This window comes from Panthera uncia (assembly GCF_023721935.1).
Source record: "Panthera uncia isolate 11264 chromosome A1 unlocalized genomic scaffold, Puncia_PCG_1.0 HiC_scaffold_17, whole genome shotgun sequence".
Lineage (NCBI taxonomy): Eukaryota > Metazoa > Chordata > Mammalia > Carnivora > Felidae > Panthera > Panthera uncia.
In genome coordinates this window covers 42,617,460-42,637,904 of record NW_026057577.1, presented here as the reverse complement: position 1 = coordinate 42,637,904, position 20,445 = coordinate 42,617,460, and the positions used below count along the sequence as shown (strand labels likewise).

Sequence of the window (20,445 nt, the reverse complement as noted above, 5' to 3'; positions counted from 1 at the left end):
AATGTTCAAAGATACAAACCTCAAAAAATTCACAGATTGACTCAATAATGCAACAACAACAGGTATTGGGAGCCTACCATATTCAAAATACCTCACTAATTTTAGGTTGGTTTTCTTTTTGTTTTATATTTTGTTTTTCTTAAGAAACCTAAGATATTTTTTTTTCTAATTTTGTAAACAGTGAGAATGTAATACAATATTGCCTAGGTAAATAGTTTTTATAACTATTCAGAAAATACAACTTAAAATGTTCCAGTCATAGTTGAGATTATATGACCATTAGAAAATTACACTTAAATTAACCAATAACAAATAAAAGGTAAAGGGAACCCAGTATCATGGTGTTTCATGGTAGCACTTATTAGAAGTAAGACTTCTGTACTTTTTTTAAAAAAAAAGATCTATATAAAAGTGCATCTCTTGATAATTTTTTTCCAAGGGAAATACCAAAAATAATACACTTAAATATATATATATTGCATTTAATAACAAAAATCGGCATAGCAACTGCACAGCTGATTTCTTCAGAATAATTTCCTGTAATTTTCATAATATGATACTTTATTTTTTAAATTTTTATATTTTTATTTATTTTTGAGAGAGAAAGAGAGATTGAGCATACTTGAGGAGGGGCAGAGAAAGAGAGAGACACAGAATCTGAAGCAAGCTACAGGCTCCGAGCTGTTGCCACAGAGCCCTATGCGAGGCTCAAACTCACAAACTGTGAGATAATGACCTGAGCCAAAGTCAGATGCTCAGCTGACTAAGCCACACAGGTGTCCCTATACTATCATTACTTTCTGACATTCTCATAATTCAAAAACTCTGGTATCATGGGACAGATTTAAATATTATAAATGATGAACTGCTACATTATCTATTCTTTGAGAAGTTCATCTCTTCTTAATATTTTACAAAAATGAAATACCTTCTCAGTTTTCTAGTATGTCTTTTATTTGGAGAAAAACCCATGAAGATTGGGTTGTGAAAAAAACTAGAGTTGCAAAAGGTTTGGGGAACTTAATTCTGTCCCATTTCTTACACCTTAGTTGGGTATATTTAAGTGGGTGGAGGAAATTAAAAAACAAAAAAACAAAAAACTAGCCAGAGATCAACTAAACAAACAAATGTGGACCGGAGCTGATAATCTCCCTAAAGTAAGAGCAAGAGCACTTTATCTTTGCTTGGACTCAGACCACCATCTACCAGTTTCATTATCAAGGTCACCAGATGGCTGCTGGAGCTCCAGCTCTCACATCCACATTCTAACCAGCAAGAAGGAAAGATGAAGAACATTCCCACATTCCTTTAAGTACACCAGAGATCTTATATTACAGTGCCTAGAACTTAATCTTGTGATCACACCTAATTGCAAGGTAGGCTGGGAAATGTAAGCACTATTCTGGGTGAATGCCCACCTGAAAATCAGGAATTTCCTTGTAAAAGAAGGAACAACAGATACTGGGAGACAGCTGGTAGCATTTCCTACAGAGCATCAGAGGATTGCTTTGTCTTCTTTGCAATTTTACTGACATGTAAATGTCTAATTATTTTTAAAAAATTACGAATTCCCAAGGATCTCTGTAATTTAACAACAACCAAAGCCTTCAAATCAAAGGATTACCTAAAGTTAGAATATTCTGGCTGTTATTGGGGAAACAAGAAAAAAGGAAAGCCTTCTTCATGTACATATGAATCTGGGATAAGAATTTGATATTTAAAAGATTCTATGAGGAAGAATACAGTTAAGAGAAGGCAAAAGGGCCACAGTGAAGGTCAGGTATCATGCAACATGAGCACCTCCCCATACTGGCAGATAAAGCAGACTCAAAGGTCCTGAGGCCTAAAGAAGGGGACATGCCTTGGGTCACATATATCATTAAAGGAATGATTTCTTAAATCTCTGTCTTGAGTTCAGTTTGCTTTTTTTATTGTTCCAAATCACTATTCATTATTGATCGGATTTTTACTATGCTACATTTATTTAATATTTCCTAGTATTCATTTTGTTGTTTGTATTTATCTAGTGTCTCTATCATTCACTTTGTTGTTACCAGTCCATGTCTGTGTCAGATCTATTAAACAGAAACATTCCATCAGGTAGGGTCAAGTTGAGATAATTTATTTGGCTAAAGAAGAGCCAAGAACAAATATAATTAGGCATTAATTAGTAGTGATGATATTGTTTAGATCATAAATAGCAATAGACATTTTGTTCCTACCACTGTTACCATGTCTCTGTTAGGAGTTAAATTAAAAAATAAAATGGCTGAAACTTGGTATAAGAGATAAGAATGTCCCTAGGGATTTACTTACTCAAGATTTACTCAAATTCACAGTACAAGGATGGGGCTGGGTGCCTAATTCTAGATATTTCTAGGACCACTTCTGGAGGTTTTCCATGCCTAAGTCTTGTTACCTTTGTCTTGCTCACTGTGTTAGGACTGGCTTTGATTTCAACTTTGTGCAACATCCATATCAAGAAATGCTATTGATTATCTTGTGTTCCCTTTGGAAGAAATTAAACATCCCATGATGTTATTGATTCCTTTTTAATTAAAAGATAAAATCATTTTTAACTCATTCCTGCTCATGATGTCTTAAACCTCACAAATAATCAGTACAAGTAAGGTGCTTTAAAAATAAATAAATGTATTCCCACTGAATAAAAAGAAAATGATGCTTTCTTTAACATAAATATGATAGTATTGATAGCTAACCTTTCTTCAATATCTATTCCATGGTAGGCACTTTGTCTAGATTATTCCATCTAATCCTCAATATTTCAAGGTACTGTTATTAATCTTATTTTACAAAGAAAATTAGTAGAGAGGTTAAGTATTTTCCTGAGGGACACCTCACTAGTAAGATATTGGGCCAGGATTTATTTTTTTTATATTAAATATAATTTATTGTCAAATTGGTTTCCATACAACACCCAGTGCTCATCTCAACAGGTGCCCTCCTCAATGACTGGGCCATGATTTAAAGCTCAGAGTTATCTGAGTCCAAAGCCCAGACTCCTGCCCATAGTTTTCCTCATAAAAACTAATGTTGCTTTAAAATAATCTGTTTTACAATCTCTTACAAAGAAATTTTACTGGCCTTTGTTTTTGTTGTTGTTGTTGACTTCACTTGGGAACGAGGATGCTATATCTAGTCCACTCATGGAATTACTGGATTACTTAGATGTTTTCATACAAATTCCTACACTTGAAAATTGTTAACATTTTCAGATAAACACTGATTCATTTGGTTCACTAGAAGTATCATTAAGGAACTTCAGGTCTTTTGGTAAAGTATATATATTTCTATCTTATAGAAGGCAGTTTTAGAATAAATAGTTTATAATTATGCAAACTAGGAGAAAAATAGAAGAGTACTAAATAATAATCCCTGCATTTCACACAAACTACTTATTCAACTACAGGTTCCAGACTGGGGAAAAGATTATGTAACCTACATCTTTAAGCCTGGTGTACTTCCAAAGAGACAGATAGAATTATCTATTTAGAAAAATCATTATCACTTTTGGAAAGCTATTTCAAATTTTGACAATATATTATAATCAAGACCCAAAATAATGGTGACGAGTTTAGATGAAGCTTTCTACCTCTAGCCTTCTAACCAATCAAGAGAAAATCAATTCAACATACTGGCTTTGAGAACAGAGTGGCCCCTAAGCATCAACTCTTAGAAGACTTGAAATAGTGTGGGATACTATGTGGGTTGGGGGTGAGGGTAGGAGGTTGGGGTGCAAGGTGGAAGAGCACGCTGGTGGCACCCCACCAGACTACCTGTGATGGTCAACCTGCATGCCTTCAGGAGCTGGTGCCTAGAGTTATATGTTTATAACTCTCAGCTAAGCTTACATTTCATAACTAAGTCCAGGTAAGCAGAAGAATCAGGTTAGTGAAAAACACGTATGTCCTAAATTTCCATAGCATTTAAAGAATGACAGATTAGTACACAAAGAAGTGATCTTATTTATTATTATTTTATCTAGCTCAATCCTCCTATTTTATAGTTACAAACTTAGGTCCAGAAATGTGAAATGACTTACCTAAAGCCCCACAGGTCACGCAGTGTTGTTGAAGGGCTCTAATACTGGAAAAAAGAAAGTGTGCTAAAATTTATTAATACACTCAATTTTTAGGTGTATCAGTTTCCACTGAGTTATTTTTAGGCTTACATGTTACAATTTAAAATGGAGAGTCAAAAAAAAAATAACACACCATCCTCATCCTCAAGGAGGCTCAAGCTAGTTCAGGAGACCAGATACATAAACAGGTAACAGATAACAAGACAACAGTGTCAGAGATAACACAAAACAGGGCCTGATTGGCTGCCTGCCCACTCTTACCATTAGTAGCTGCTTTAAGGATTAATAGGAGAGAGTAATCAGTTCAAGAATATTTTATGGAGAAGTAAACAATGCCTCTGGATAAAAAGACTGTCTAAATGTAAGTGTAGAATGAGAGATATAGGAGACCTTCAAAGGAACTTAAAGATTACTGAGTTCTTCTTTCTGAATTTACAGATAAAGAAGTCAAAGATCAAAGATGGGTAATGACTCACCTAACATAGTACTCATTAATAACAGAGCTGAGATTAATATACAGTTCACATGCTAGCAAGACCAGAGTTCTTTGAAAATATAAACATTTCAACAATCATTACCTCAGACTTGAACACTTATTTATTGTCTTATAACTTGACCAAACTTTTGCTTAAAAAACATGGCATTACCAACATTAACTCAGAGGTCAAAAACCTCCAGATCGATGTGTGATCTGATAATTCCCTCCCTTACATTGGTTGATAACAGGGTATAAAATCTAAGGACAGCTGAAGTGTAATTCTTTCTTCTTCAAAATATTTTCTTCAAAAATATTGCAAAATATTTTACATTTTATTATTTTTAAAATGTGACATAATAAGTAAGCTTCGGAACCAAAGTTTTACTATTTTTCTAACTAAAATTAAATTTGACCCAAATCCCCATATATTAAGAGAGTTATGAAGTTCAGTACCAAATGATTTTACAAGAATGAGGTGAGGGTTTCTCTTTCCTTCTTCCTTGGATTGCACAAAAATTCTGGAGGATAAATAGGAAAGTAAAATGGTAGATGCTAGACATCTTTGACAGTCACTGATGTTGCTATTTTCAGGTTAATGTGGCCCCAGGCAAGTAGCACCATTCTCCCCCACGCCAACCTAAGCCCCAGAGATCTTGGTCAAAGTCCCAAGGTTATAAGCACACACAGTATGAGTTTGCTCTGCTATGTAAGAAATAGCCTCTAAACTTAGGGATTTAAACAACGGTCATTCGCAGTTCATGATTCTGTGGGTTGACAACTGGGACTGGGCTTTGTGGAACAGCTCTTTCTGTCTCACTTGGGTTCACACATAGTTTTGCAGCCAGCTGCCAGTCAACAAAGACCTTTGTTTCTTGGCATTGTTTGGTTATTGGATGAGGAATGGAGGAAAAACTAGGCCATGTCTCTCTGATCATCTAGTAGGCCATCTTGAATCCGTGTGCATGGTAGATTTCCAGGGTTCTAAGAGAATGAGCAGAACATATAAAGTGTGTTGAGGCCTAGATTTGAAACTGGCATAGCATCTCTTCTGCTGCATTACATTGGCCAGAAGTAACAGTTCAGGTCAGACTCAAGAAAAGGCAAAATAAACCCCACTTCTTGATAAGAGGGGCTATGAAGTCACATTTCAAAAAGACTCTGATACAGATGGGGTGCCTGGGTGGCTCAGTCCGCCAAACGGCTAACTCATGATTTCAGCTCAGATCATGATCTCACAGTTTTGTGGGTTTGAGCCCCGTGTTGGGCTCTGTGCTGACAGCGTGGAACCTGATTGGGATTCTCTCTCTCCCTCTCCCTCTCTCTGCCCCTCCCTTGCTCTCTCTCTCAAAATAAATATGCTTAAGAAAAAAAAAAAAAAAAAAAAGAGTCAGCTCCAGAAAGACATGGAGAAGTTGGCCATTGCTACAACCTACAACACACAGGCCAGCATTGCACTGGGGCTCTACCACCTCAAAGGCTCTGCATTCCAGTAAGTCCTTGCTTCTGCTGCTCTTGACAACAGAACTCCCACCACCTTCCTGCCTGTAGAGACCTAACAACCTCATAGGACCCTCTTCAACCCTCAGTCACAGTACTTCTGCTGATTAGTTTTCTCTGTAAGAAATCCAACTGAATTATTTACACAGATCTAAGCCTTTAATAACAAAGAAGTGTCTAGGAAATTCCTCCTGGCACACCCACAACAGATGACTACTTCTTCTGTGTTAACTATCCCCAGATGGTAAGGAAGTTAGGAATTCCTGGGCAGAAGAATTCAAAGGCCTTGTCACTCCTAGTGCAAGGTAAGAATACCTTTCATTCTTCCATGATCACCTTATGGACAAAAAGGGATTGAGTCATTTCTCAGTGGCTATTCTGTCACAGTTAACTCTCAGTTCGTCTCCCTGCCACAAAATTTATAGGAAACTTGAGCTAGAAAGATTATCAATCATCTTCAAAACAAATATTTGAGAGCAATATTTTGTCTGTGAAGGTGTTATCTATATCAAATAAATTTTTTCTTTTGAGCCTTTAGTTTTTTCATAGTCTGAATATATATGTCCCTGAAAGGAGGAATATTATATCATTAAAAAGCACATATTTAACTCTGGCTGAAACAACTATGGTTGAAGTACACTTTTCTTTATGTTGTCATGACTTTTTGAAAGACGCATTTTCTTGATTTTATTTGCTTAATAACCCTGATGTAATCAATAGTTTTCCTGCATAGTAACAAAGACCTCTTCCAGGAGAACCATGTTAAATTATTAAAAATCACATTAAGCACAGATTCCACACTAGTATAAATTAGAAGCATGCCTTTAAGGAGGCCAGAGTGCACTATGGGAAGAAGAGGGAGAGTGAGGGAGCCACACTTATCTAAGACTTACTTCATACTAGAGACTGTGCTAGACATTTCAGATAGTTTAACTTAATGTCTATATTAGGGAGATACAAATAATGACTGTTGTCTCTATCAACAGGAAAAGATGGCACAAACTGGGTCATTTATAGAAAATTTAATAAAGGAGTTATCTGCAGAGCCCTGGGCAAAGTTAGCAGAAACCGTTAAGGGAAAGTAGAGAACCCTGGGGCTACAATCACCGGGGTACCAGACAGAAGTTACAGCCAGGTGGCCAAGGCCCAGGAAGAGAGTATTCACTGTTACTAGGAGAAATTGCTGTGAAAGATGGAGCCTGCAGGGAAAGAAAATAAACAACCCTCCTACTCTTGCTCTCCTGGTAGCTCCTCATTGGCTGAACCCAACCAGAATCCAGAGTCATGGAGCCTATAAATGCAGTCTCCATGTACACAGCCTCCTAAGACACAGTAGGATGGAGAAAATGGAGCAGGGCAGAGAAGGAGGGCAAGTAGGAGGGATCCACACATTCTCCTATTTTAAAGATGAACAAACTGAAAATCAAAGGAAACAATAACTTCTGTAGGTCATAGGCAAAACAGAAGTTAAATTAGAATATTTACAGTTCTCTTAGCATTTTACGCACTAACTACCCTACTGAGCTTGGTAGAGAGAAAAAAAATATTTATACTTTCATCATAAGGAGCATTTTCCAAAATTCCAATTTCATTGCCCTCATTTAACTTTCATATCCTAATGTCCTCAGCACTACACAGTGAGGACATCAATACATTTCAACTGGACCCTTGAGGAAACTCTACCTACCATCTCTCTTTCATCTCCTTTGATTATGATTCCTAATAAGAACAAGTCCACTACAGAATGCTTTAATTACTCAAATTTTTTTGAGATCTCAGCTTAGCTACCACTCCTCTGGGAGGTTGTTCTTGACCCTTCCAGGCTTCAAGTACATTCCTCCCTGAGCTCCTATCACGTTCGGAGCTTCTTCCATCACAGAGCTTTATTGGAGCATATTAAGGTAACTTGTAGTATGGCTCCTGCCTGCCCAGTTAAGGGCAGGAGGCCTGGGACTGTCTCCTTGTTGTCATACAATGTACGAATGACTGTGTGTCACCAATAAGTCATAGGAAGGATTTTAAGCTATTTTGTGAATATGATTCTACTTATCTTTTCTAAAATACTATATTCGAAACTGACAAGGGAGGACTTTTGGTGAAAGGATTTTTGTAAACCTGAAAATTACATTGTAGATGTAGCTAAGATTAGGACTAATGTGGTTTGGGATAGAGGGTGTCCAACTTGGACCTTGGTTTTCCCAGGACAAAGGGCTTCTTGGGGTATGGGATTCGTAGTGCTACATACCCAAATATCCCAGGCAAACTGGGGATGGGTTAGTCCCACTCTATTGGGAAATGAAGAATAATAACACGCTTCCTCTCTGCATTATGCTCTGCCTGTAAACCCTAACAAAGTTTGTGTTAATGCTGCAAAATGTAATTTCTGATCTCGCTTTTTCATCCCTTGACTAATGGAACATTATGTCTCAGTAGAAAGGCACTCACACTGTGACTAGGAGGCAGCTGAAGCTGAGAATTCTTAGGCTCTGTCAATTTATGTTGCTTTTAGCATACCACAATAACTGTTTCTCTCAAAGTCACCTGTTAGGCCTTGTGACATAACTGTACGAACTTTCAAGCAGAGAGTCTTCCCTTCAGGTGTTTCCTTACAGATGGATTCGTAAGAAGTGTCTTTGTGGCTGTTGTTCTCCATCCCAGGAGCTACTTGAAGGAAAATTACTCTCATCCCTAAGAGAAGATACTGGGTTGGAACACAACATTCACTCCCAAGCACTTCAGCACTATTTGAATTGAACCCAAGTGAACCAAATTTGGGTTCAATTTACTCCATTATTTCTTTACTGGTTCGTTGGTTTTGCCTGTGGAAAAAAAGGCTGGCAGGTGATGGAACAAAGATAAAAATCATATAAGATTTTAAGAAATTGATTTTCTTATTCAGGAAATGAGGTGGAGGGAATATATAATGTCAGAAGTACTCTCCAGTCGAACACTCAAAGCGAGGAGAGGGGCAGCTACTCAGCTCTTTCATTAGCTTGGAATCCATGAAATGATTATAAGCTTAACTCAGGCAGCTCAGATGATTTTCTGGAACAGCAGGGATAACGATACACACAAAAAATTCTTCTGATGAGTTTTTCTTTTCTCCCTATGAGTTTTATTTTTTATATGCTTGTGAATGATTGCAGCTTAAATTCCTAGCCTATCTGTTGTCTCATTCTTAGGGATCACAGGCACAAATCACACAAAGGTAATCCCAAGTCACTCTTTTGAGGCAGAAGTCTACTATTGCATGCACTAGCTGGCTTTTCAGTCATTTACTAAGCTTTTTACATGTGCTATTTTATCATTTTCTCCTCACATAAAACCCACAAAGTAGGGATCTTATGATGATCTTTGTTTGTAGATGAAAAAAGTCAATTGACTCATAAGAAGTTTAAGAAGCTTGCTTTTTCATAAGCAAAAATGTGAGGGTTATAATTTAATATGACCCTACAGTTACATGCTTATCCACCATGTCACAGGTCTGTCACATGAGTGAATAATAGCCCCACCCTTTTACAATAAGCAATGGTCTGCAGGATAGTTTTTGAAATTGTTGGTTAATTTCCTATAACATCAAAGGTAGCTTTGGTATTTGGTTTTATAACAACAAAATTTCTGAGTTCCTTAATTTTTAAACAAAATTACTCCCAAACTAGTACACTAATTGCCAGTTCTCATTAGGTGCAGATTCAGAAATAAAATCCTATAGAGTTTTGCTATCCAAGAATCTCCACCCTAACTTTTACAACATAAATATTGAATCAAGAAAAATATCAATGGAAAAGAGGGTGAAAATAAAACATAATGTAGAATATGAATTTTAAAGGATGAAACTATTTAGTTACTAGTTTATTTTAAAAGTTACTATTTTCTGAGATTCATTAGGTTCACAGTTGTTGTTTTTTTTTCACTTGTGAATGACTCTTTTTTGTTGTTTGTTGTTTTGCTTTTCAATAAGTTTTTTATGTTCATTTTAGTATTGTTAACATACAGTGTTATATTAGTTTCAGGTGTAGTAGGAGGATAGTTTTTATACACGGAACACGTATGTTCCTTTTTTTACACTATGTTTCTTATGTCCAAATAAAATACTTTCCCTTTTATAATTCTGTAACATTGATTCAATTCCTTTCAAAGTGAAATGTGTGGTATCATAATATTTTTGAAGAAAAAGTAAAGTAATAAAGTAATAATTCCCTATATCTTTGTAGCAGCTGTGATAGAAGCATTATGGTTATAATCTTCATGTTATAGATGAAGAAACAAAACCAAAGGTAAAGGTAAAACCAAATTGCCTAGAGAATATGTCAAGCAAGTGGAAAGCCCTAAATTGGAAGCCAGTTTTGCAAAAGAAGCAATGATTTATGTTGGGCCTAACAGCCATCCCAGGAAATACGAGGTCATTCCCTGGGTCAACACTCAGGCACTTGAGTTTCTATGGGAACCAAGCAGTTAGAACCTCATAGAAATAAATGTTACCATTAAAAAGGAGCCACTCTTAGCCTCCAGCATTCACCAAGGCCCTGAGGCTCTTTCCCTAAAAGCAACAGCCTTCTATATCCAATCCTAAATCTGCATACTGTTTTTACTGATGCTGGAATTATTCTGGAATGATTGAATTCATCTGGATGAAAAAAAATATATATATATTGCTCATCAAGGATTTTTAAGCAGGGTGATTCATCTGGAGGCAAGAAAGCCCCGCCTACCTAAAATAAAACTCATTTATAAAAGGAGAAGAATATGCCCTTTTCATGGGATTATTTGCCATTTACAAGTCACTTCCATATTGATAAAGTCACTGATTTTCAAGACAATCTTTCAGGTAGAAGGATATGGTGTTTTTAATTATGTTATGTAGTTCTCTAGTTGGGGGTAGTCTAAGGAAGTATTCATAGGTGAATTCTTCTTATGATTTATAAACTTATACAGAAGAAACTTGAAGGGTCTTTCAATGTTATCGCATTAACCACAGACTTATACTGACGTTTCTCATTAATTCCCTTATAACTGACGATTAGAATCCTGGTGATAAAATTTAGTATTTGTAGAAAATTCGAGGTTACAAAATAATATCCCCATATTTTAATTTTACTTCATGGCACCAAGAGAGTCTGACACTAAAGCAAAAAAGTAATCTCTAGGATTCACACTTTTTTTATTACTCTGTTTTTATAAAGAACGATATACCTTCTGGCAAAAAGTTGGTGAGTTGCTAGAAAAATCATGATGCTTGCTGTGGATAATCAGAGGCCCAATTTCAATCTCAGACAAACCAATACAAAGAAACAAAAATAGAGGTGCCTGGGTGGCTCAGCTGGTTGAGCAAGAGACTCCTGATTTCAGCTCTGGTCATCCCAGCGTCTTCGGATGGAGCAGGGCCCCGAGCTGAGCATGAAGCTTGCTTGAGTCACTCTCTCTCTCTCCCTCTCTCTCTCTCTCTCTCTCTCTCTCTCTCTCCTTCCTTCCCTCTGCCTCTCACCCATGCTTGTGCTGTCTCTCTCTCTCTCTCTCAAAAAAAAATCAAATAAAAGAAAAGAAAGAAAAAAGAGAAAAAAAACATTAAAGTAGCGGACCCTCAAAATGTACTAAGTAGTTATTTATTAAAAGGCAGCAGGTATAGAAGCTAATTCTACAGTATCAAAAGATCTGAATGCACATCCGGCTACTCTATTTTCAGAGTAAGAAACACTGACTGCCTTTCTGGCTTCTATGAGCCTTTATTTTCCTGTCTGCAATATAGGGTCAGTCATAGTTCCAGGGCTGTTTTTGATGTTCTGTTCACTCTAAAGAGCTGTACTGAAGGGATTGATGCCAGAGGCTCTGAGATGCACCTGAGTTGTGTGAGGACTCTAACAGTGAGCAAATTGGCAAAGTAAGTCCTGATTTACAGGGAGAAATGTCATCTACACTGAACAAGTACCGCACAACAAGGCAAATGACACAGCTGTCCACGTGGACATTCATTCTAGCAAAGTGGTTATTGCTCGGCTAGAACTGGACAAAAACTGAAAAAAGACACTTGACTGTAAAGCTAAATCTCACCAAATAGGAAAAAGGGGGCAAATTTAAGAAAGAAACAATTGAGAAGATGCAAGAAGAAAGTAATATTACATATGATTTTCATAGGAACACTGTTAAAATGAAAAAAAAAACTTTTAAAAATGTTGGACAAGTCTTTGAATCGATGCTCAATGTCCTTGTTTATAAAGCAGGAAGAATGTTAATAGCTACCTTGTAGGCCTTTTTCTTCAGGATTAAATGAAAGGATGTATGTCTGTGAAAAGCTTTTCAAACCATAAAGCACATGCTAGCTAGACAACATTAGTACAGAAAGGAAGTACATCTACAACTGAAAGATACTTTGATATCATTAGATCCCAACTGATTTTCACATTCACCCATGAACTGTGGAGAAAAATAATCCTACAGAAGGTTATCATGCAAGTCATGTTTTTAACCTGATTAAAAAACTAGTGTCTGCTATTTTGAAAGCTCTCCTCCTTTCCCCCATTGGATATGTTAGAGGTTGCTCCAGGTTATCCTGATCTCTTTCCTACCCTCTCTCTACTATCCTAGACAATCCCATCCACAGCCACATCTTTAGTCTCCATTGATCTAACAAGGCCTCCCACATCCTATTTTGAGCTCATATCTTTTCCTGCCCTTTAGGCTGGTATAGCCAATTGCCTACTGGATATCTCCATCCATGTGTCCAAAGGTGCCTCAAACACAGCAGGACCAAAGAATCCTGCCCTGTTCTACCCTTGCTCCTTCCTTTGTGTTCTCTTTTTGAGTTTATTTATTTATTTATCTTGAGAGAGACAGAGACAGTATGAGTGAGGGATCGACAGAGAGAGGGAGAGAGAGAATTCCAAGTAGGCTACATGCTGTTAGCACAGAGTCTGATGCTGGGCTTGATCCCACAAACCATAAGACCAGAACCTGAGCTGAAACCAGGAGTCAGATTCTTAACCGACTAAGCCACCTAGGTACTTCATCCCTCTTTGTGAATGGTTCTGCCATCCACCAAGTTGCTCAGGTCAGAAATTTCGGCTTGATATTGGACTTTCCAATCTCTGTTATTCCTCAAATACAATAAATCACCAAGATATTGTCTACTGTCTAAATATCTCTACAATTAAATCCTCTCCATTTCTACCTGTTTTCTTCACAGACTATGTCACGGTCATCAGTCTTTGAGTTAGTTTTTCTAGTCCCCAACCTGCATTTTCTCCCAGTCCATTCTCCATATTGTGTCATGAAATCCAAAATTAATCAAGTGTTCTCTGTGTTTAAAACCCTCTAATGGCTTCCCCCATGCCCAGCAACTTAACAGGACTCACAAGACCTTCATGATCTAGCTTCTGCTTATTCTCAAAGCCTTCCTCTCATACCTTCATACTATACATACCAGCTTTACTGAGTCTCTTCCATTATGCCATGTTTCCTTTTGCCTTTATACTTTAGTATAGGCTAGATCTTCTGCTTGAAACACCGTATCATTACTCTTCCTGCAACACACACACACACACACACACACACACACACACACATGGTACTTTCTTAAGGGATAGTTAATTTAACTTAAATGAAACTTTCCATCATCTAGAACATTTTCCTTATCCATCCCACTCTGAAGACCAGGCCAGGTATTTCCCAATATATTCCTTGTACTTCTACCATCATAAAATTATATTGTTATCACCAGATTACTCCCATGTCATCTCCACTAAACCATACAATTGGTAAGGACCAGATCTGTGTCAATCTTTTATATCCCTCTCTCTTGGGTAGTAGTCAGGATTCAACCAGAATCACTGAACTGTAGGAGATGCATATCAAGATTTTTGCAAGGAATTGGCCTATGTGGTGGTGGTGGCTGGCTAGACAAATCTGAAACCTGTAGGGTGGGCATCATGAAGGGCAGGCAGCAACTCTTGGACATGAGTTGAAACTTTTGTCCACAGGCTGAATTTCTTCTTCAGGGAAGCCTCAGCTCTGCTCTTAAGGCCTTCCAACTGACTGATTCAGACCCACCTCACCTGGATTATCTAGGATAATCTCCCTTACAGTCATTTATGGACTTACATCACATGTTCAAAATACCTTTGAGGCAACACCTAGATTAGTGTTTGAATGAACAACTAGGGACTATAACATAGCCAAGTTGACAACTAAAGCTAACTACCACACCTCAGCACCTAGTATATGGTGGACACCCAGTAAATATTTGTGAAATAAATGGATACATGAACTATTTCATTCAGTAAGGGCATCCCTGGGATACATGTGAAGCACCCCCACTTTGTACTATACACATAGGCACTATAGTATAATTTACATTTCATTTGAAAGGAAAAAATTATATCCTTTTCCCTACTTATGGTATCTCAGATTTTTTTCAGAGAGAATCAGTTCACATCATTAAATGTACCGGGCTTGGAGCTTCCTGAGACAGGACCACATGCTGTTATTGGTGTGTTCTCTCCAACCTACCACACTGTATGTGCACAGTAACTGCTCAATGAAGATGTTAAAAAGCACAAAATTAATCTACTAAGATTTTTCCTTAAAAAGCAGATTTTGAAGTGGTTCTGACTGCTGTGGGTCCTGTATGTTTCTTAAATAAAGATATAATTTAGATATAGTATATATATATATATGTGTGTGTGTGTGTGTGTGTGTGTGTGTGTAGTGCATACTTCTGAGAGTTCTGACAAATGTATACAGTAGGTCATTACACAAAACACTGCCCCATGCACGTTTATAGTCAACCCTCCCCCACCTCAAATCCTGGCAGCCAGTGTGATCTGCTTCAATGTATTGCCTTTTTCAGATTATGAATCATATAGCATGTCATATAAATTGAAAAGATTCCAGAATCTTTTATGTCTCGTATAATTCACTTGAGATTAATCCATGTTACTATATTTCACGGTCAGTAATTTGTTCCTTTTTCTTGCTGGGTAGTATTCTATCATATGGACGTATCATGGTTTGTTTATCTTCTCTGGGCCCTGCTTTTAATTACCCAAGATTTGTATATCTTCATCCTTCCTCAATCCTTTCTTGTTTTCTCTTCCTGCTCATCTCTATCTCTACCCTCAAGAAGGTGAAGTGCTGTTCTATTTGTTCAGACTGAAGAACTTAATTGATCCAATCTTGTGGCTAGAATCTTGTGAGTAGCATTAAACTTATACTAAGCCATTTTTTCCCTCTTAGAACACCTTGTGTGGCCAAAAAAGAAGGTTTTGTTTGTACTCCACCTCTGCCGCTTACCAGCTGTGTGATCTTGATCAAGTCACCTAATCTCTCTGTACCTTTGTTTCCTTATATGGGAAATGGAGAGGATATAGTACTTACTGCCTTAGGTTATGAGCATCAAATAAATTAATAATTACAAGTGGCATAGACCAGTGCCTGGCATATTGTAACCTCTCTTTTTTTTAAATTTTTTAATGTTTATTTTTGAGAGAGAGACACACACTAGTGCGAGCAGGGTAGGGGCAGAGAGAGAGAGGGAGACACAGAATCTGAAGCAGGCTCTCAGGCTCTGAGCTGTCAGCACAGAGACTGATGCGGGGCTTCAACCCATGAACCGTGAGATCATGATCTGAGCTGAAGTCGTACTTAACCGACTGAACCACCCAGGCACCGCTCATATTGTATGCTCTTAATAAGTATTGGCTGTTATTACTTAGAGCCCTTCTGACATAAGAAAGGGGCTTTATTTTGAATCAATATGTAGCATGTACAAACACTTAATGAAAAGTCTGCTCCTGCTCCATTGTCTTAGGAAGGTGGTTTGGGCCGAGAGACAGAAACTAGAAGCTCTATGTGGCTATAAGAGGCCACCCTGTAGGTGGTAGTGTGGAGTTGTGTATTTCTTTACCTTTTGCCAGTGGAAAGCTGCCTAATATGTCCTCTCGCACTCTTCCCATTGCCCCTGCTCTGAGATAATTGGATTGACCTAGCTGGTGGAAGAGCTGTGTCTGGGTGAATTACGAGTTTGGCATTTATCTGATTTACACAGTTCCCTTAGCAATAGAAGCACAGGCTTGCCTGAAAATATTGCTGCCTCAATCCTTGTGTGGGCTCTCGGGTCATGTCACTCTGGTGGACAGCTTGCCACCACCCTCAACATTATTCTGTGCACATTTTCAATCTTTGCTGGGTTGTCCCTGAAAAAAGGGCAAAGAGAGAACTACAGGCAAAAAATAATTTTGTTTTCCCTTTAGTTTGACCACTTTGAACTTGAAATATTGATAAAATGAGTTCTTCTGACCTAGCTTGTAGTTCCCGTGCCTCGTAGAAGTGTGTAACTTTCACCTACTGTGTCTACTTTGCTGGAAGATAATTCCTTTGTTCATTTTATTCTGTGAGCCTGGTATTTACTTCATTTATACAGTCTTCCACTGAGATTTTACAGGTCTTTCTTTCTTTCTTTTTTTTTTTTAGACATGACTCTATATTCCTTGTTTTGATAAGCAGGCTAAGCTCTTGAAAACCCTCAGTAATTATATAATGGTATTAAAATAAATTATCTCTCAGTTATAAACTTTTGATATAAAAAGAAAACCTTTTCATTTTTGCTTTTTTAAAATGTTAAAGTATTTTCGTACAAGTTACATGAGTATAACTTAGATTTTAAATTCAGATAAACAAAAGGGGAAACTTTAAATTATCTAAAGTACTACCACATGGAGATAACCTCTTGTTTTATTGGGTTTTCCCAGAATTATCAATCAATCTTATCTATTTATAAAACAGGAGCCTAATGCTTTAATTTTCTATGTAAATAATGCATTTTTACATTATTTTATGTAATGTACATTATTCATTATTTCAATGACTTCATGATCTTATGCCATCTTTATCATATCTTTAGCACTAAAATACGTATATACATATGTATGTGTGTGTCTGTTTATTGACCTTTTCTCCATCCGACCATTTGTCTCTGTGCATTCCAATGCTATTCACATAACACTTAGTTTTTGCAACTTGATGGTACTTTTTCATATTTAATTGAGCAAGTTCTCTCTCATTGTTCAGTCTTAAAATTTTGAACTAAGGTATTGCTGCTATTCAAATAACAATTGTTTACTCTTAGAAGACTGTTGTAATCTTAAATATTTTCCCCACTATAATATGCATATTTCACAAGTGTGTGCAGGTGCACACACACACACACACCTGAAAGCAGAACTGTTACAGGGAAATGGTGAAGCAACAACTTTCACTTTCATGAGCGTCTCCTTATTCTGGGAGTTCCTGAAGATGCCCAGCATTTTCAAGGTCTAACAATTTCCCATCAAATCTTCCCTAAGAATGATGGTCCAGTTAGAAAGGAAAAGCAATCCCATGTCAGATTGCGCTCTTATGGATATTTGCATTTTAGTACAATCCCCTTCTTCAGCTCCTCCCCAAAATAAAATCTTGATTCTGGAATTTCAGCTTTCTCGACCTGATCCACCAAGCAAAAAAATTTCATCCTAAGGATAACCATATGTTTTACAAACTGCAGACCTGGTTCTGACCCTGAAGATCCAGACAGATATATCATGCAATGTGTCAGTATTTTAAGTAATTCCCCAGCATTAAAATTAATACTAAGTGCTAACTATTACATATAATGGAGCCTTTCCAATTTATAGAAGTTACAGTTTAAACAGTTGCAAATGGCCCGGCCCAGTAAAGGAGAGTGAGTGAGAAACTGGTAGAGGGGAATGATGTAATAAAGCAGTGTCTGAGACACTGATACGACGTTAGCATGAAGGATGAGCTGGCACAGATGGAGAAAAAGGAATCATCTGGGTCAGGGGTTAGTAACCCTGGACCCAAATCAGAATCATCTGTGGAGTGTTTAGTGACACCCATGCCTTTAAATCCCAACATCTTGAGGCAGGGCTGCGGTGTTGGTTTATCTTCTGTTTGTTTCAATGTTCTAAAGGTCATTTTAAAAATGACTTACTCATTATTGTGTTAAGATTTATATAACACAAAATTATTATTTTAACCATTCTTGACACTACAATTTCCAGGCAATTTTAATCTAGACTCTAAATGCATTCTAGTTAAGGGGATGGGAAAAGGTATATGTACTGGGCAGGTAGAAAGCTTTTTAACAATGCTGCTTATCCTTATATGTAAATTGATCTAGGACATCTGTGATTTTTAGCTAATCACTTAATAAATTCATGGTGACACTCACTAAATAATAACAAATTTGAGTTATCAAGACTAAAGAAGTAGTGAATTAGAGCAATCACTTATGTAGTCAAAAGCAAAATTCTTACATAAATTATTGTCCACCTCAGGGCTTCTTTGATTTATAAGTGCATCACAGATTTAGTAATAAGGTCTTTTCATGCTGGGTAGCCAATATTTGAAACTCCCATTTTACTGATTTATAGCCCTGCTTTCTGGCAAAGCTACACATTTTAGATATCGCATTTGGTGTGTGTGTGTGTGTGTGTGTGTGTGTGCGCGCGCGCGCGCGCGCGAGCGCACGCGTGCTTTCCCAGGATAGATCTCTAAATAATTCCTCAGATTATCGGCTCCAAATATAAATCATCACCTAAAATACCACTAAATGTTCCAACAGTTATTAACAGTGCAGATATCTGGTCTCACAATCAACTACCTTAAATCAAGCCACAAAGAATCAAACCCTTGAAACAACTCTTACCTCCACACCTGTTAAGTCTGCAAATGTAGAAGCTTTGATTTTCTCTAATTCCCTTCCACTTAGTTTCCCAGCAACAGCATCTACCGCTTCACAGAAGCAGCAGCTACTGTTAGTCATTATAAATTTCATCTTCAGGTTTTTTCATTGCATTAGGTGTTGCACGGGAGAAAGAATGTTCTTTTAAGTTCTTGGCTGATACCTCCTGTAATAAAGGACAGATTAACAGTAGAAAAACAAACAGAAGTTTATGAACATGCATACCTCATGTATACATGGGAGATGTCCAGGAAAAATGAATAACTCCATGAAATGGCCCAAGCCACCAACTTCAATGCCAGTTCAGGTAAAGACAAAAGATAAATATTGGGACGTGCTGAGGTAACAACTCATTGGAAGGAAAAAGGAGGACGTCTGATAAACAGAGATTGCCCTGCAGATGCAGATGGGCCTCTCATGGCAAAAAGATCTCTGGTAATAGCTCTCTTCCAGGTATAAGAGCCCTTTCTAATGTAAAATTTCATTTTAAATACAGCTTTCTCTTACCAAAGGGTACTTACTCTCTACCTCTGTTTTCAGAGCTTCCCCTGTGTATGCAGTTTTTAAAAAAAAAATCCTTATGCCAAAGAAGCATATTTTGGGGGGGGGGGTGCTTATTGTTTGGCTCTTTAATGTGCAACATCAAGGGTTGTAACAGTTGAAACTACTGTGTCCTATTGAAATCACCATGTTTAAATGAGGTAGAGAATAGCTCATTTTAATCCTCGACTTCTAGAATAAAAATAGAGAAACATCCTCAGAAAGCAAGGAATCAATGGGCCACTATATCAAGTACAAGGAATCAATTACAGGGAGCAGTTTGTCAAAGTTAATATACAAGATTTTTTCCTTTAAGATTTGGAAATCAAAGTGGCTAGGTGGATTCTATACAAATCAAGGTCAAAATTCTGAGAACTGCTTTCCTTTGAACTTAGCATCAGACTTGGAGTAGAAGGTTTAAGAAAAGAAGCTGAACCAAGTACTTTCCAAGTTTTTTTCCCTAGGATGAAATAAAAACATCATTCGCTTAAGATCAGAATCTTGATAATTTGATATTTTGCTATGAACCAGACCAAAATGATTTAAAAAAAATCCAGGGTGCCTGGGTGGCTTAGTTGGTTAAGTGTCCGACTTCAGCTCAGGTCATGATCATAAGGTCTGCGGGTTCGAGTCTCATATAGGACTCTGTGCTGACAGCTCAGAGCCTGGAGCCTGTTTCCAATTCTGTGTCTCCTTCTCTCTCTGTCCTTCCCTGTTCATTCTTTCTCTCTCTCTCTCAAAAATAAATGAACATTAAAAAGAGTTTTTAAATATCCAAAATCCTCTTCTCCTGAAGAACTCTGAACAGATTATTCTTTCAAGCGACTTGGGAAATCAGGCAAATCTGAAACACAAAATGAACAATGTGTTTAATCATAGAATCAATATTTCTAATTAATGGCAAAGGAGCAGTGATCTATCATAGTCTCCTTCCTTGAGATACAACTGTGTGCCATTTTAGGGAAGCTAAAATAAACTGCTAATAATGGAATTTCTTAACATTTGTGCACTATACCCTTCAGTCCCATTGTGATAAGACAGGGTGAAATGTTGCCTAGTTCACTGAAACTCTAGTGTATCTCTCAAAGGACAAAT

General features: G+C 37.3%; 1 protein-coding gene across 1 annotated transcript in view; it reads right to left on the bottom strand.

Annotated features, from left to right (window-relative positions):
• The window catches only part of RAB3C (RAB3C, member RAS oncogene family), a 301,875-nt gene extending 281,691 nt beyond the window's left edge, over positions 1-20,184 (bottom strand). The window contains exon 1 of the mRNA XM_049649503.1: positions 18,775-20,184. Within this exon, the coding sequence (XP_049505460.1) occupies positions 18,775-18,903 (129 nt within the window). The 5' untranslated portion in view covers positions 18,904-20,184. The remainder of the gene's footprint in view (positions 1-18,774) is intronic.
• Between the last annotated feature and the right edge of the window lie 261 nt (positions 20,185-20,445).